The 15,876-nt window shown below is 47.1% G+C and overlaps 1 protein-coding gene across 2 annotated transcripts; it reads left to right on the forward strand.

Moving 5' to 3' along the window:
• The first annotated feature begins 1,115 nt into the window (after positions 1 to 1,115).
• On the forward strand, positions 1,116 to 8,510 carry LOC140399575 (G-protein coupled receptor 84-like). 2 transcript variants are annotated; one of them, XM_072489112.1, is made up of 2 exons: positions 1,116 to 2,790; positions 8,277 to 8,510. In XM_072489112.1, the coding sequence occupies exon 1, from the start codon at positions 1,163 to 1,165 to the stop codon at positions 2,291 to 2,293; it is 1,131 nt and encodes a 376-aa protein (XP_072345213.1). In that variant the 5' UTR covers positions 1,116 to 1,162; the 3' UTR covers positions 2,294 to 2,790; positions 8,277 to 8,510. The 2 variants fall into 2 exon arrangements, with proteins under 2 accessions (XP_072345213.1, XP_072345212.1); XM_072489111.1 differs by lacking the exon at positions 8,277 to 8,510 and adding an exon at positions 5,115 to 5,385.
• The last annotated feature ends 7,366 nt before the right edge of the window (positions 8,511 to 15,876 follow it).

A 15,876-nucleotide genomic window follows, 5' to 3' on the forward strand; every position in this document is an offset into this window, starting at 1 on the left:
CCGTCTATAATATACACAGAGACAGTTATTCTCTATAATATACACTGGGACTGTTATTCTCTATAATATCCACAGGAGCTGTTATCCTCTATAATATACACTGGGACTGTTATTCTCTATAATATCCACAGGAGCTGTTATCCTCTATAATATACAGAGGAACTGTTATCCTCTATAATATACACATATACACTTATTCTCTATAATATACACTGCGGTTGTTATTCTCTCACATCCACAGGAACTGTTATCCTCTATAATACACAGAGGAACTGTTATTCTCTGTAATATATACAGAAACTGATCTTGTCTATAATAGACACGGGTCTGTTATTCTCCATGATATACACTGGGATTGTTATTCTCTCTTTTCTACACAGGATAGCTATTCTCTCGAATACACGCTGGGTCTATTATTCACTATCATATCCACAGAGACTGCTATTTTCTATGATATGCACAGAGGCCGCTATCCTCCATAATATACTCATTGAGTGAAGCGGTATATCCTGAATTCCAGCATCCCCGACCCTCCCCCAACCCGAGTGGATTTTCATGTGATAATGATCCCCCCCCCCCCCCCCCGCTCTCCCCAGTTCTCGTCTTTCTGCCACTTCTGAGTGAGCACCTTCCCTACGTCGACCTTTTCCAAACTGGTCTGTTTGGAAGACGTCGGTTGGGTCCCTGCACGGTTTGGTGCTCAGCTGATTGATCTCGGAGTTTTGGATCTGATTGCAAACCCTCTTATCATTTAGCGGAATCGTACCAAGTATTGTCAAATTGTGGCCCGTGGAAATTACGTCTCTCCATCTCTATCTCTCCCTCTCCGTCTCTGGGTGATTTGGAGAGGAAGCTTCAGAAAAGGGAAGCAGCTCTGGAACAAACCTGGCGTCAGAGGAACTGTTTGCGCAAACTCTCTCGCAACCGCACTGCTCTATAAAGGGGCTCCGAGCAAGTGCCGAGCAGAGGCAGTGAAGGCATCACACCCACTGCACTTACTGGTCCAGGCACCATCGCTGCTCGTCCTAAATCTCAAGAAGCTCTTTCCCTCTTCGGTCCTGGTCTTCGATTGTGGTTGTCGATTGTGGTCTTCAATTGTCGTTTTTGATTGTGATCTTCAATTGTGGCCTTCGATTGCGGCCTTCCTCATAAGGGGAGCTCCATGGATCCTAACTCCTCCTTCAGCAACGTGACCTGCCACCCGGCTGTCGTCAACTACCGCTACTTTGGCGCCCTGCTGGGGATCCTGGTGACGGCCGTGGGGACCGTGGGCAACGTCATGACCGTGCTGGCCTTCGCCACGGACAGGAGGATCCGCACCCGCCTCAACGTGCTCATCCTCAACCTGACGGTGGCCGACCTCATCTACTGCGCCTTCCTCCAGCCGGTGACGACCGACACCTACGTCCACTTCGCTTGGCGGCAGGGCGCGACCATGTGCCGGGTCTTCGGCCTGGTCCTCTTTCTGGCTAACTCCGTCTCCATCTTCAGCCTGATCCTTATCGCCATGAGCCGTTACGTCCTCATCTCGGACACCCGTAGGTTTGGCCGGGTCTTCTCCCGCCACACGATGCCCTTCTTCGTCGCCCTTAGCTGGCTGTTGGGCCTGGCACTCATCGGGCCCCTCTGGAATATCTATGTCTTCCTTCCGTCCGTCTGCACGTGTAGCTTCCACCGGGAGCGCGGGAGGCCCTACACCACCATCCTCACCATTTTCATGTTTGGCCTGGGCCTGGGCTGCATCGGGATCTTCTATTTTCTCATCCATCGTGAGGTGAAGGCGGTGGATCAGGCTCTGAAGGGTCATCGATTAGAGGCCGAAGGGGGCGGTAGGATTCCCAATGCGGCCCATGCCTCCGCCGCCGACAGCGGGATCGCTGACGGACCCAGCGTCAATTCCTTGTCCGGGGAGGCGGCCGCGCGGTCGACAGATGCCACCAACGCCGATGTCGCGGCCCCCAGCGGCGAAATTGCTCCCCAGGGCGGGGAGTGCGCGACCTCTAGCTCCCAGTCCAAGAGGAGCAGCAGTGGCGAATTTCAGAAGGTCACCCGCATGTGCTTCGCCATGTTCCTCGTCTACGTGACCTGCTACTTCCCCTTCTGCTTCCTGCATGTGGTGGACGGGAAGAAGCGGGCCCCCGTACTCGTGCACATGGTGGCCGCCAACTTCACCTGGTTGAATAGTTGCATCAACCCCATACTCTACGCCATAATGAACCGGCAGTTCAAGGACGCCTACTGGGGGGTCTTCCGCAAGGCTGCTAAACTATTCACCCGCCCGGGGAGGCAGTAGGACGTTCTTCCTCTCCCTCCCCTCATCCCATCCAAGTGCCTGCTACAGAGGAACAGGAGGAGGCCATTCAGCCCCTGTCCTCCAGGCTGTTGCACAGGAACAGGAGGGGGCCATTCGGCCACTCTCCTCCATGCTGTTACACATGAGCAGGTGAAGTTAAATCAGCCCCTCTTCTCCTCAAACCTGTTACACAGGAGCAGGAGGAGGTCAATCAGCCGCCACTCCTCAAACCTGTTACACAGGAAAAGGAGGAGGCTATTCAGTCCCCCCTCCACAGGCATGTTTCAAAGTAACAGGAGGAGCCCATTCAGCTTCCTCTCCTCCCCGTCGAACTTGTTACACAGGAAAAGGAAGGACGCCATTCACTCCCCCATTCCACCAGCATGTTGCAAAATAACAGGAGGATTCCATGCAGCTTCCCCTCCTCCTCGTCGAGCCTGTTATACATGAGTAGGAGGAGGCCATTTTCTGCCCTCTACCTCCCATCCTCGACCCTGGTAAGTTAGCATTTTAAATTACATTGAGTACCGTCGCTCGTGGGATCTTGCTGTGCGCAAATGGACAGCCCCGTCACAGGCAGCCACACTTAATAAGGACTACGCTGTCTGATCAATCGCTTTCTGAAATCCGGAGGGAAGAGAGGGGCTGACGGAATACAGGGTGTGAGAGAGAGAGAGAGAGAGACGGACAGACAGACAGACAGAGACAGATAAAGTGAAAAAGATAGGAAGAGAGAGGGCGACAGAGGGGAAAGAGAGGTATTGGGAGAGGTAGAAAGACAAACAGAGAAAGAGACAGAGGCGGATAGAGACACAGAGATACAGTGTGTGTATGCATGTATGTATGAGAGGGAGAGAGAGAGAGAGAAAGACACATAGACAGACGAGGCAGGGAGAGGCAGTGAGAGAGAGAGACAGGGAGGCATAGAGAGAGAGCGAGAGAGAGAGAGATGGGAGGGGATAGAGTAAGGGAGATAAAGAGAGAAAGAGAGAGAGGGAGAGAGAGAGAGAGCGATTTACAGTGAAAGAAGAGAGAGAGAGAGCGATGGCCGGCAACGGCCAGATCCAATTAAGTGAAAGTGTGGCTATATTCCATTTGCAATTGCAAGTGAGGAAATAGTGGACAGAAGTGCAGTAAAAGATGAAAATTCATATCGTTGTGGTTAGCATATGAGCAAGAACAGAGTATTAGCAAATTAACGGGGAGTTCTGGATATTTCTGGATATAATCCAATGGAAGAAGACCGAAGAATGTAATGGCGGAGATGGATCAATGTGCCCGTGTACATGAGTCATAAAGAAATACACTGAAGGTACAATAAATTGCGAGGAACAACAATGAACTCTTGTTCTTGGACGATTGAGTAGAATGGCAAAAATAAACTTTTTATGGAACTCCACAGAGCAACTGTAACCCTGTAACTTGCATTAGCTGCAGATCAGAGAAGTTTCACTGACTCCCACGATGAAGATGTTGGCTTGTGGGGGAAAGCAGAGTCAGTTGGGCCTAAAGTTAATGGCGCTGAGAAGAATGGAAAGTGATTGTATAGAAGCACAAACATTTCAGAGGGTGTTAGACAGGCTCGGTGTTGAGAGAATGTTCACAACAAGTGGGGAAATATTTTTAGTGGGCACAGTATACAACCAAGATTAACCCATTTAAATGGAGTGGAGGACATTTCTCACCGAGTGTACGACATTCGATCATTTAATGCATTCAAGCCTGTGTTGCACAATGTTTTATATTTCAACCATAGAATCCATAGAACTCCTGAGGCGGCCATTTGGCCGATCAAGTCTCCAGCGACACCTCCGATAGAGCCTGACACCAAGGCCCACTGCCCTCCCTCTTTCCATAGCCCCACCTAAGCTGCACATCTGCCCTAGACGTTTTGATATATGGCAACTGGAAGTGAAATTCTGATCACAATGACTGCAATATTTTCAGCGTTAGTTTTGGCCCACTCTCCAGATCCATAGCTCAGTGACGTGCATAGCTCCAGCAGACTGCATGAGGAAGTTGTTTTATTAACTACTGCCGGGTGTGACCATTGCTTGAATTATTCAGGAACAGTGTTTAGTTGTTTAAGTGATAAAGGCAACAATTCGCCAAATATCACACAGTGTCTTTAGGCGACCAGAAACCTGGAGACAAGGCACAAAAATCAGCCAATATTGTGGTCAGTATTAGAGACGACAGCAGTACAAGTTGGGTGTCACAGTGGAAAAAATAGTGGTTTCAACTCGAAGATGCTTTAGTTGAAAGAAAGAGGAACTTCGCCACTAGCAGGAAGGACGGTGACTCAGAACTAACAGGATATCCCAAAATATATTCATCAAAACATTTTGCACTGGGTTCACGTTCTGCCCTCTAATTTAACTTTTAAAATCTCCTGCTAGCACTCGTTCACGAATGCACCCCGTCGATGCCAAATACCCCAACCCATTACCTGGTCCAGCTTGAAAGCAGATTACCATTTGATTGCCTTTCCTAAGGGAAACAGTGGTGCTGGAGGCCAAAAGGCCTGTACAACTATGTTTGTAACTGCCAATTCCTTGCATGTTCACTTCACAGCAGTTTTGTCACCACACTTGCCCATTGCTTTATTTCTGTGGCTTTGGGACACTTAACTGATTGATCGTCACAGAGGGCATTCAGAGCCAACCAGACTCGACTGCATCCAAGCAACGCACAGGTCAACAGACTCCCAACTTCCATTCGATGATTGTCCCATCCTCCAAAACATGTCATAGAGTGAGCAGAGTCCGTCTGTTACCAGGCTCATTCAGATCCAACACTCTAACTCTATTTCTCTGCATAGACGCTGCCGGACTTGCTGAACCTATCCAGAATTTTCTGTATTAATATAACATGGAGACATCACCAAGCTTAAAACCGAGAAGTCAGAGTTGACCTAAAAATATGAGCTGTGGAATTGAGAAGGTATTTTCTCCCAGCGAGAGGACAGAATACTCAATATGATACTTCGTGGAATAGTTGGGACTGATAAAAGTCATGTAATTTAAATGAGATTTGTGAGTCTTTGATATAAAAGATTATGCGGAAGTGGGAATAAAGTTGGATGAACCAAGGGTTCGGTTTCGGCCTCTTTATTTGTAGTAAATGCAAACATATTGAATTGGTATCAGGCGTGAAACGTTCCAAAATGTATTAACTGCAAGTCTATGCATTCAGCTTCGGAACCTTTCACATTAATCCAATGTAATTTAAACCTTACACACGGAGCAGTGTAAACGAGTAACTCATTTGTTTGAACATAAATCGTCCATAGATAATATGTCAAAACTGTTCATATATCTTCAGCTGTGCGAAATCTGGAGGGAAAATAAATATGTTTAATATCGAAGCAAGAATTTGAAAATGTAAGTGGTGTCTGGAAAAGGTTACACCAAAAGGTGTTGCTTCAGCAAAGAGGCTCTTCATCGAGAAAAATAAGACGTTTAACGCTAACATAATGAAAATGGCACCGGAGCCAATATTGGAGCTGAGCACATTGGAACAATATTTGTATCTGTAATCTTTGGATAATTAATACACCTTGTCATTAATCAATTCCCTACTGGGTGATGGGGATAGGGTGGAGGTGTTGACCTTGGGTAGGGTGCTCTTTCCAAGAGCCGGTGCAGACTCGATGGGCTGAATGGCCTCCTTCTGCACTGTAAATTCTATGATCACCACAGTTACAATCTAAATATTAAAGGGCCCCATGGCAGGCTTCCAACAAAGAGCCAACATGGGCATATGAAATAGAAAGTATATTCGGCAACACTATTGCTTTTTTTCCGGAACTTAAGTGGCAGAATAGATCGGAGGAGCCCCTGAATGTGATGCATTTGCATTTTCAGGCGGATCTGAGTAACGTCCAACACAGGTTAATGAGCAACATTTGGGTTAATTGGGATTTGCAATGATACACTGGCATGGATTCAAAAAAGTATAAAATACATAATCGAAATATAGCAATACGTGGGTGATTGTCAAGTTACCGGAGCATGGTTAAAATGGGGCAACCCTCGCATCTCGACTTGGGCTCCAACTGCTCACATTCTATGTAAAGGTCTTTGATGTGGCGAGGGTGGGGGCGTGTTTAGATATCAATAGTTCGTTCCAATTTTTCTGCTGGCATAGACGTAGATGGGTATATCATCAGTGATTTCAATGTAAGGAGGTATCAAGGGATTCAGGCAGGCTCAAAGACTATTGATGATTACCACGATGGACAATGATGTGGAAACATGTAATGTTATCATTAAAGAAAAGGGAGCAGAGAAAAACTGAGAGTATTTCCAAAGTCGTGAGAGGTTGTGGAGGCTTGATATCCGAAGGGACTTGCATATCATTGCTTATATGTAACTATATGCTAACATGCGGATTCAGCAATCAACTAGGAAGGCAGAATTATGCTGGCCTTCATTGCAAGACGATGTGAGTACAGAAATGTACACGTTTTGCTGTAATTGCATCGAGCCATTGTAAGACAACACCTGGACCACCGAGTACAGTTTGGGCTTCCTTAAGTAAAGGAGCATAAATGTGTAAACGAGATTGCACAGCATCGATTTTATAGGATGATACCACGCGAAATTGAGGATACTGGAGTTATTTTCGAAAGTAATAAATATTACAGCACCGGGTTAATGTCCAACAGGTTTGTTTGGAATCACTATCTTTCGGAGCACAGCTCCTTCAGACTCACCTGATGCTTCGGAGCGAAAGCCAGTGATTCCAAATATACCTGTTCAGGCGGATCTGAGAAACGTCCAACGCAGGTTAGTGAGCATCCCAGTCTGCATCATGGTTTAATGCTATAGTCTAGAGTAGCGAAAAATGAGAAATTATCTAATTGAAACAGGCATTACTTTCCAGGACACTAAAGGGCAGATGCAGAATGCAAGTTTCCCCCAGCCTGAGGATATATCCCCAAATTACAATGCGACCATTTTAGACATAGACGAGGAAGAAACACTTTCCTCAATGTGTTGAGAATCTACCACAGAAATTTCTGCAGGCTCAGTCAAACAAGAACAAAGAACAAAGAAATGTACAGCACAGGAACAGGCCCTTCGGCCCTCCAAGCCCGTGCCGACCATGCTGCCCGACTAAACTACAATCTTCTACACTTCCTGGGTCCGTATCCCTCTATTCCCATCAGATTCATGTGTTTGTCAAGATGCCCCTTAAATGTCACTATCGTCCCTGCTTTCACCACCTCCTCCGGTAGCGAGTTCCAGGCACCCACTACCCTCAGTCATTGAACATATTCAAGACAGATGCCGACATATTTCTCGATCTGAAAGATTACCGGGATAACGAGATTGTGGGGGAACATTGCGGTGTTCTACCGGGTCAGCCATGATGCAGTTGAATGACGGTGTCGAAGCGAGGGTTGTGGAACGTTATAATTATATTGTCAGAGATGGAGATGGGGAGAAAAATGCTGGGGACAGTTAAAAGTTGAAGCTCTGTTTCTTATGAAATACATTTGATATCTGCTCCTCTGCAGATAAATATCTCAGTGTTTTGCTCGTTTGCAGCAGGCGGGATGAGGAGATACAATTAATAAAAGTTCCCTGATCTGAACACTGACTAAATTATCCTTGAGGGTCGCTGAGAAGTACAGACAGCAAAGCATATGCTGCAAATGATCACAAAGTGAATGAGATTAGAACAAGACTAGAAAGTGCCATAAAACCTACCAAGCATGCTGGTAGGGGTCAGTGTTACAATGGTAGTAAAAAGAATGAACATCAGAGAGGAAAACTGTAGTTACAACTCGAAATTACAAATAAAGGGGAACATGGCCACTGTCACGCAGTACACTGTCTCAGAACGAAAGAAATATGAAGTAAACAATGTCACAATGCTTTGAATATAACTTCTCAGACAAAATTTGTACAACAGCATCAGACGATGCAGATTCACAAATTCCCAGCCTCCTCAAACTGTTCCAGTTTGTCTGCAGACTCTGAGTGGGCTGCTGGATATGACGTCAGCGGTGAGACTGGCGGAGCTGCGCCCTCCTACCTGCGCTCCCTTGCCTGCATGGAACAGACGCAAAGGGGACCTGTCACCGCATTTGGCCGGTGCTTCCGTCAATACTGCAAGAGCTCTGAGCTGATTGGTAGGGCCAGCTTCTGCATTGACGAAAATGAGGAAACTTCGCAGACACGCGCCGAATGATCAATATCGAATTAAAATAAGCTATCAGAATCTGCTTTATTTGCTTTCAGTCATTTGTATACTTTTCGAAAGAAGTATTGTGTCTTGAAGACCACAGCAGCGAGAGGATATTTGTTGTATTTATGTGTTGTATTTAGTTCATATTTATTCCACCATACAAAATATACTCATTCAGCAGCGTGCAATTATTGAACATTCCCCGAATGGCCCCTAACCCAGAAAGGGGGAAAAACATGTCGCAGAATAATGTACAGATTGGCGGATACCATTAAACCACAGTACTGTTCAGAACAAAGAGGATAGGACATGAGGAGATTGAAAGATTAACTCTGAGCACTCTGAGCCCTGCTGTACAGTTTGAAGGGTGTTAGTGTTTGTTCATTTTTCAGAATGACATCTGTGATATTCTCAGCTGCAGCAGACTAAAAAGGCGAGTGAAATACATGCACATTCTGTGAAATTATCTCAGTCTGAACATTGTCCCCTGTGTCTGATTTAGTTGTGATGAAATCACAGATTGATATCCTTGTTTCAATAACATTTAGGTCATGCAGCTAAACCGGGCACGATTTGCTGATAACCTCCTGCCAATAATGAGAGCATGAGAATGGAAGTAACCTGAAGATCTGTTTTGAAGATTACTTTAGCAGCTTGCAAATATTCTACAAATTGTTCCAGACTCATTTATGAAATGAAACAGATCATCTCTGTGTCTCCATGAAATATCACGAGAATTGTGAATAGATATGTTAGATTGCTCCTGAAGATGAGAAAACACACTTACTGGATTCTCCCGACACCAGTGAAGAGTTTCACCTCTGCCATGACATACAGTTCCTCCAATTACTCTTGGGACATATTAAATGAAAGCGGGTAAATGGAGTTGAAATCAGCCATGATTGAATGGTGCAGTGGACTCGATGGGCCGAATGGCCTTACTTCCGCTCCTATGTCTTATGGTCTTATGGTCTTATCTATCTACCTATCTATCTATCTAGCTATCTACCTATCTATGAATCTTCTTTCTCTCCCTGTCTCCCTCCTCTCTCTGTCTCTATCTATCTAACTCTCTCTATCTATCTATCTACCTATCTGTCTGTCTATCTATCTATCTAACTACTATCTATCTATCTATCTAGATCGCTCTCCTCTATCTAAACCTCTAATTTGTCCTTTGGAACGCCTCGATTAAATCTGGGTTGGTAAATGTGTTCGACACTGAGAGAGACACCCTTGGACAGCGCAGTATTTTGTGGAGCACCCGCAGAGCTCCAGTGACCCAGGTTCGTTACCGGCCTCGGGTGACTGTCGTGTGGAGTTTGTACTTGCTCCACGTGTCTGCGTGGGTTTCCTCCGGGCGCTCCGGTTTCGTCCCACATTCCAAAGATGTGCAGGTTAGGTGGATTTACCATGCTAAATTGCCCCTTAATGTCTAATCGTTTGGGTTGGGTTCCGGAGATTGTACGAGGACAGGATGCTCTTTTGGGGGGTCGGGGTGGACTCGATCGGTTGAGTGGCCTGCCTCTGCACTAAGGATTCTCTGATTCAATGACGAATTTTTGAACAGTGAGGGATTCGAGCGTTACTGAGACTAAGACGGGAAAGTACAAGTTGGGGTTTATCTCATTCGATCGGCCACGGCCACTGAATGGCCGAGCGGCCGACTTCCGCTCCGGCCTCTTGTGGTTTGACGGGGATCTTGGACGTGAACATTCATGTCCAACTGCAAATATTGCAATTTTGTGCCACGCGTTTCGTAAAACAAGACTTCACGAACAATGCAATATCGAACCCTTTATCTACCCCGCCACGCCTCTCTCCGAGAAGCACCTGAGATCCTCGGAGACTTTCAACAGACAAACTACAGTCCAATGGTCCAGACTGAAAGCCACATTCCTTTGGGTCACTTTCACCTCCTGGCTCTTGCAAACACCAGCCTGTTCCAAAACAGGCTCCCCGAACATACGCCGGAATGTGGCGACGAGGGGCTTTTCACAGTAACTTCATTTGACGCCTACTTGTGACAATAAGCCATTTTCATTTCATTTTCATTTCATTTCATTTCATTCATTTTCAAACAATGCACATTAAAAGAAAAACATGACCACTGCAAGCGAAAACACTATTACCGCAGGGTTTTAACCCTTTAATTGCCCCAATACTTCGAACCCAATGTTCCTAAAATCATCCATTCGGCGTGGAAGGAGAAGTGTGATCGACAGTCCACTTCTCACAAATCCCCGAAAGGGCTTGCCGAAAAATGGTGGACATTGGACTACTCGGTTGAGCAGTCGATGGTGACGATGGTGCACTGGCACACGGAATAGGAACTCCAATAGCTCTCTTTAATTCCGTCAGACTGGGAGGAAAGGGTACCGCGCTCCAGGATTGATTTCCAAAGACATGAGGATATGTGGCTGGATTCTTTGTTTCTGCGGCTAAGGTCGATGCAATTTGAGGATCCATGGAATTCCACGACAGAATAATTGGCGCCGCACCCGCACGGATTCCGCTGCCGATGAGGGGCTAGCACCGGCTCAGCGTGAAACACCCCGGAACACGTGAAAAACTCAGGGACAATCGCTGGCTCCATGCTGGACATGCACAGGGCTGAATACCTGCAGCCGCACTTACACTTATATGCACCGCACACACAGCGATCGCGCCCAGAAATATGGCGCCAGTTTTGCTGGACTGCGTACCCGTCCACCCCGAAACCATAGCCCTCCTCGCTGCCATCCCGCATTACTCCTCACAGCCCGGGCAGACGTCACCCGGCCAGCGACACAGCTGTCGGCGAAGTATGGCGGTACTGGACACTGTCCGAACGTCCTCTCTTTCCCCCCCCCTCTCTCTCTGCAGCCACCAGGCCAGGCGCACGACTGTTGAGTCACATGTGGACCGCGCATCGCAAACTCGGCCCATCGAAGGCGAAGCATCGCGGGTGGGGCCGATAATGAGATGCGAACGCGGTTGCAACTATGTGCGGGACGTGACGCAATGACGCCGAGTTAGACATCGCGATTCAGCGCCAAACCGGCGCATGCCGCAATTTCGGCGTCGGAAGCTATTCTCCACCCGATTGCCCTGCCTGGTTTCGGCGTCAGGAACTGTTTTCTGCCCGATCGCCGTTACCGATTTTGATGTCGAGCAATGGAGAATCCCGCCCAGGGCTTATTAAAACAAACTATATTACCAATGCAGCAGTAAAATATCTTTACTATCACACCAGAAAATAACTCTCAATTACCCCTAATCAATGCTAATTAACACAGCGCCATAGTAATCCTTAACTGCTATCGTTACTTCCACTCAGACGGCCAAACCATCTCGCCTCTCAATCCACTTTGCGATGCAGTGAGCGCTCGGGAATACATGCTGTATGAAGATGTCCTCAGAGACTGTTTTCAAAGGTCGACTTGAACCCCTGACAGAACAACGCAGAATGTCTGGCCGTATTTTTTCAGGAGCCTCTCGACTCGCCTTCCAACCACAAAACTAAAACTGAACCTCCCCACCGGACTGCTTGACCCGCAGGCTCCTCCCGTTCACGTCATCATCTCCCGAAACCTCACACTGTCTCTAATTAACTACTCTGCAAGGGACCCTCTCAATAGATTTCAAAACCCGTTAGACCAAACGTTTCATTGATGCTGTAATTGTATCTGGATCCCAGGATTACTACATGTGTGGGAACGTCGTGTAAAAAGAAATTGTTCATTGTTCCAACTTGTTCCCACTTCTTGAGGTCAGATTTATTGTCAACGTTCAGATACTGCTGATAAACTGTCTCTCTTGCAAGTTCTCCCACCTGGTCTATGCCCATGCATGATCGGCGAAGTGGCTGAACGATAGACGGCCGCAGAGCTTCCGGTGCCGTGGCCTGGCTGGCTCGGGCAATGAACCCGCAGGCGGTGGCCAGCTGGTCCTGGGGTAAGACCAAAAAGGTCTCGCGCTTCCGAGAACTGAATGGGGCCAGTTTCAAATGATGGTTTCCACTTCCTTTCCAGGGGACTTTGTCGTCGTTCCTTCCTCGCTCAATTTTGAGAACCGTCTTCAGGAAAGGTTCATGCCACACAATTCGCAGGCAGCGACCATCTCCAACAAGAGAGGACCGAACCATCTTCCCTTGACATTCAATGGCATCACCATCACAGAATTTCCCCCTTCCCCACTGCCGACATTATGTGTGTTACCATTGATCAGAAACTGAACTGGCCCCAGCAGTATTAATACGGCGGCTACCACGGCAGGTGAGAGGCTGCGAATCCTGCGGAGCGGAACTCATCTCCTGACCCCTCCCCCTCCAGCCACTCCAAAGCCTGTCCGCCACCGACAAGGACACGAGCCAGGAGTGTGATGGGGTAGACTCCATTCGACTGGCCGAGCGCGGCTCCTAAGACTCTCAAGAAGCTCGACACCATCCTGGATGAAGGAGCCACGCCCGATTGTTCCCCATTCCACACATGTTCCAACTCTCCGCCAGCGATGTACACTGGCAGCCGTGTGTAACATCTACAAGGTGTACTGCAGCAACTCAACAAGTTTCCTTAGACAGCAACTTCCAAAACCATGTTCTCGACTCCTATAAGGACAAACGCAAAAGATACTCGGCAGCCCCACCACCTGGATGCTCCCCTCTAAGTCACTGAACTCCCCATCTTGGAAATATGTCGGCACTGTTCCTGGGTCAAAATCCTGGCACTCCCTCCCTAACAGAGCTACGGATGAACCGAACCCAGTCGAGAAGGCAGCAGGTTCAGGAAGGCAGCGCATCCATTGCCTTTGGAAACGCACCTGGGGATGGGCAACAGACTGTGGAGTTCTGCGACAGCCCGCGTCCCATTGATGGACTTTAATAAAAACGAGTTTGGTGTCAGCGAAGTCAATCCGTAGATACAAGAAGCCAGCGTCTGTCTTTGCTGGGTTAGGCAATCCACGATGAGTGCCCGATGTGGCGACCGAGTTACCTGGCTTGTCCTGGTCTGGTTCGAGATTGACCCGGGCAGGGTATGAGGTGTTTCGCTGATAGCATGGAGGCGAGCTGAGATTGGGCCAACAATTCCCTGTCGAACTTAGTCCCTCATTCCAGGGAATGTATCCACTGTCATATAACGCTATTGACTAGGATTAAAGTACAGATTGGCAATTTCCAAATCCCAATGACATTAGGATTAGGGCAACAGTGTGGGAAGGCATTGAAGAGGATTATCATCCATGGTCGTGTTGCACAGTACAGCACGTCGACAACCTGAATAGCCTACTCCTGTTCATATCTACCTGTCCTGGTAATGCATTATGGGGAACATGTAGATTGAGCTTTCCTCTGTATCTCACCCCGTGCTGCAGCTGGCCTGGGAGTGTTTGATGGGGCAGTGTAGAGGACGATTTACTCTGTTTCTAACCCTGTGATATACCTGTCCTGGGAGTCTGATGGGGTCACTGAAGAGGTATCTTTACTCAGTATCTAACCCCGTGCTGTACCTGTCCTGGGAGTGTTTGATGGGGCAGTGTAGAGAGAGACTTACTCTGTTTCTAACCCTGTGCTGTACCTTTCCTGGGAGTGTTTGATGGGGCAGTGTTGAGGGAGATTTACACTGTTTCTAACCCTGTGCTGTATCTGTCCTGGGAGAGTTTTATGGGGACAGTGCAGTTTGATTTTTATTCTGCATTTAACTCCATGCTTAACCTGTCCTGGGATTGTTGGATGGGGCAGTGTCTAGAGATCTTCACTCTTCAGCTCACCCTGTGCTGTACCTGTCCTGGAGTGTTTGAAGCGAAAGTGCAGTGTGCATTGTATTCTGTATCTACCCCCATTCTATACCTGTCCGTGAAGCGTCTTGAAAATCATCAGAGTAGATGAGTCCACAGGGCCTGAAGAAATAAAGAAATACTTTGCAAGGCAAGGGATGACATTTCTGGGCCTTGACATAAATCGCTGTACCCTCATTAGCTACAGATGAGGTCTCAGAGGAGTTGAGGAGAGCGATTGTCGTTCATTTGTTTAAGTGGAAAGTCAGAAGTTTTTTTCCCAGACTGGAAGAGTCAATTACTAGTCGAAATAGACTTAAGGTGCGAGGGACAAAGTTTAGAGGAGATGTCCGAGGAATTTTTCTTTACACAGAGGGTAGTGAGTGCCTAGACTTCTCTGCCGGGGTGGTGGTCTAAGCAGGTACGATGGTGATATTTAAGAGGCGTCTTGACAAATACATGAATAGGATGGGAAAAGAGAGATATGAACCTTGGAAGTCCAGAAGGTTTTAGTTTAGACGGGCAGCATGGTCGCTGCAGGCTTAGAAGACCTGTTCCTGTGCTGTACTTTTCATTCTTCTTTGTTCTCACAACAATACCCACAATACTGATAACAAAAGAGCCAATCATGTATACAAGGAAAACAGTTATACAGTTACCCCAAACAGTCAGTCGGAGCATCAACTCCAACACTGACAGTGATCAAGAGCTCCACGGAAAAGGGGAGCATGGACACAAATCTGAGAACAATAGATTGAAACTTTGTCCCAATGCATCAGAATCTGAGAACAATAGACCGGGATGTGGTAACAATGCATCAGAATCCGAAAACTATAGATTGGAACGTCACAACAATGGGAAGGAGTTTATTCGAGGCTCTTGACTATATTTCCCAAGACTCGATTCGATTAGCATTCAGGATTGAAGTTGTACTTATGCTTATTCAAACGGGATACTATCCGATCGTGGCCATGGTCGGTGTGTCTGGTAAGTCTCACTTTCCAGATATTTATTACATAAACTCTGTTTAACTGCATTACTGTTCTTGTCATTAACTCCGCCCAGTTTTCTGCTGTTGTACCAGCTAAGTCTCTGAATCCAGTTATTACCTCTGCAAAACACTGCAAATTACTTTAACATTTTTTATACTTCACTCTCTCCTCTCACTCCCAGTGGAATTGCTGACAAGTCCCTATATGCTGCTACTATATTTGTTATCCATTTTTCAAGTATCGCTCTCCTTCTTATTTAAGTCACGGATCATGGACAATGACATCTGTTCCCATCGCAGACTCTGGTCCCTATCCACTGGCTCCCTTCCTGTACCTGAGACTGTCAAGACTAATTACAACTTCTGTTATTCTTTACCCTGAGCTGATTTCTGAGAACATATATATTCTATCGTTAATCATGTCCACTGTCACATTCAGAATATCACCCTCTGGCTAACCCCAGCTGTCAATGTGAATTAAAGATCGACTATCCAATTCTCTGCTGAACATCCTTCCTGTTAAAAACCTGCAGGATCGAAGCTCATCCCAATCTCTGGTGACATTCCCGTTATCCATTGTCGTTGTGCTCACTGACCCCGATCACATGCCGCCCTGGCACAGCCCTTAATTTGCTCTCCA

This window comes from Scyliorhinus torazame, chromosome 23, assembly GCF_047496885.1.
Source record: "Scyliorhinus torazame isolate Kashiwa2021f chromosome 23, sScyTor2.1, whole genome shotgun sequence".
Taxonomy (NCBI): domain Eukaryota; kingdom Metazoa; phylum Chordata; class Chondrichthyes; order Carcharhiniformes; family Scyliorhinidae; genus Scyliorhinus; species Scyliorhinus torazame.

Excerpts from the sequence above, each read along its gene's own strand:
- LOC140399575 (XM_072489112.1), top strand. The coding sequence starts at position 1,163 with ATGGATCCTAACTCCTCCTTCAGCAACGTGACCTGCCACCCGGCTGTC.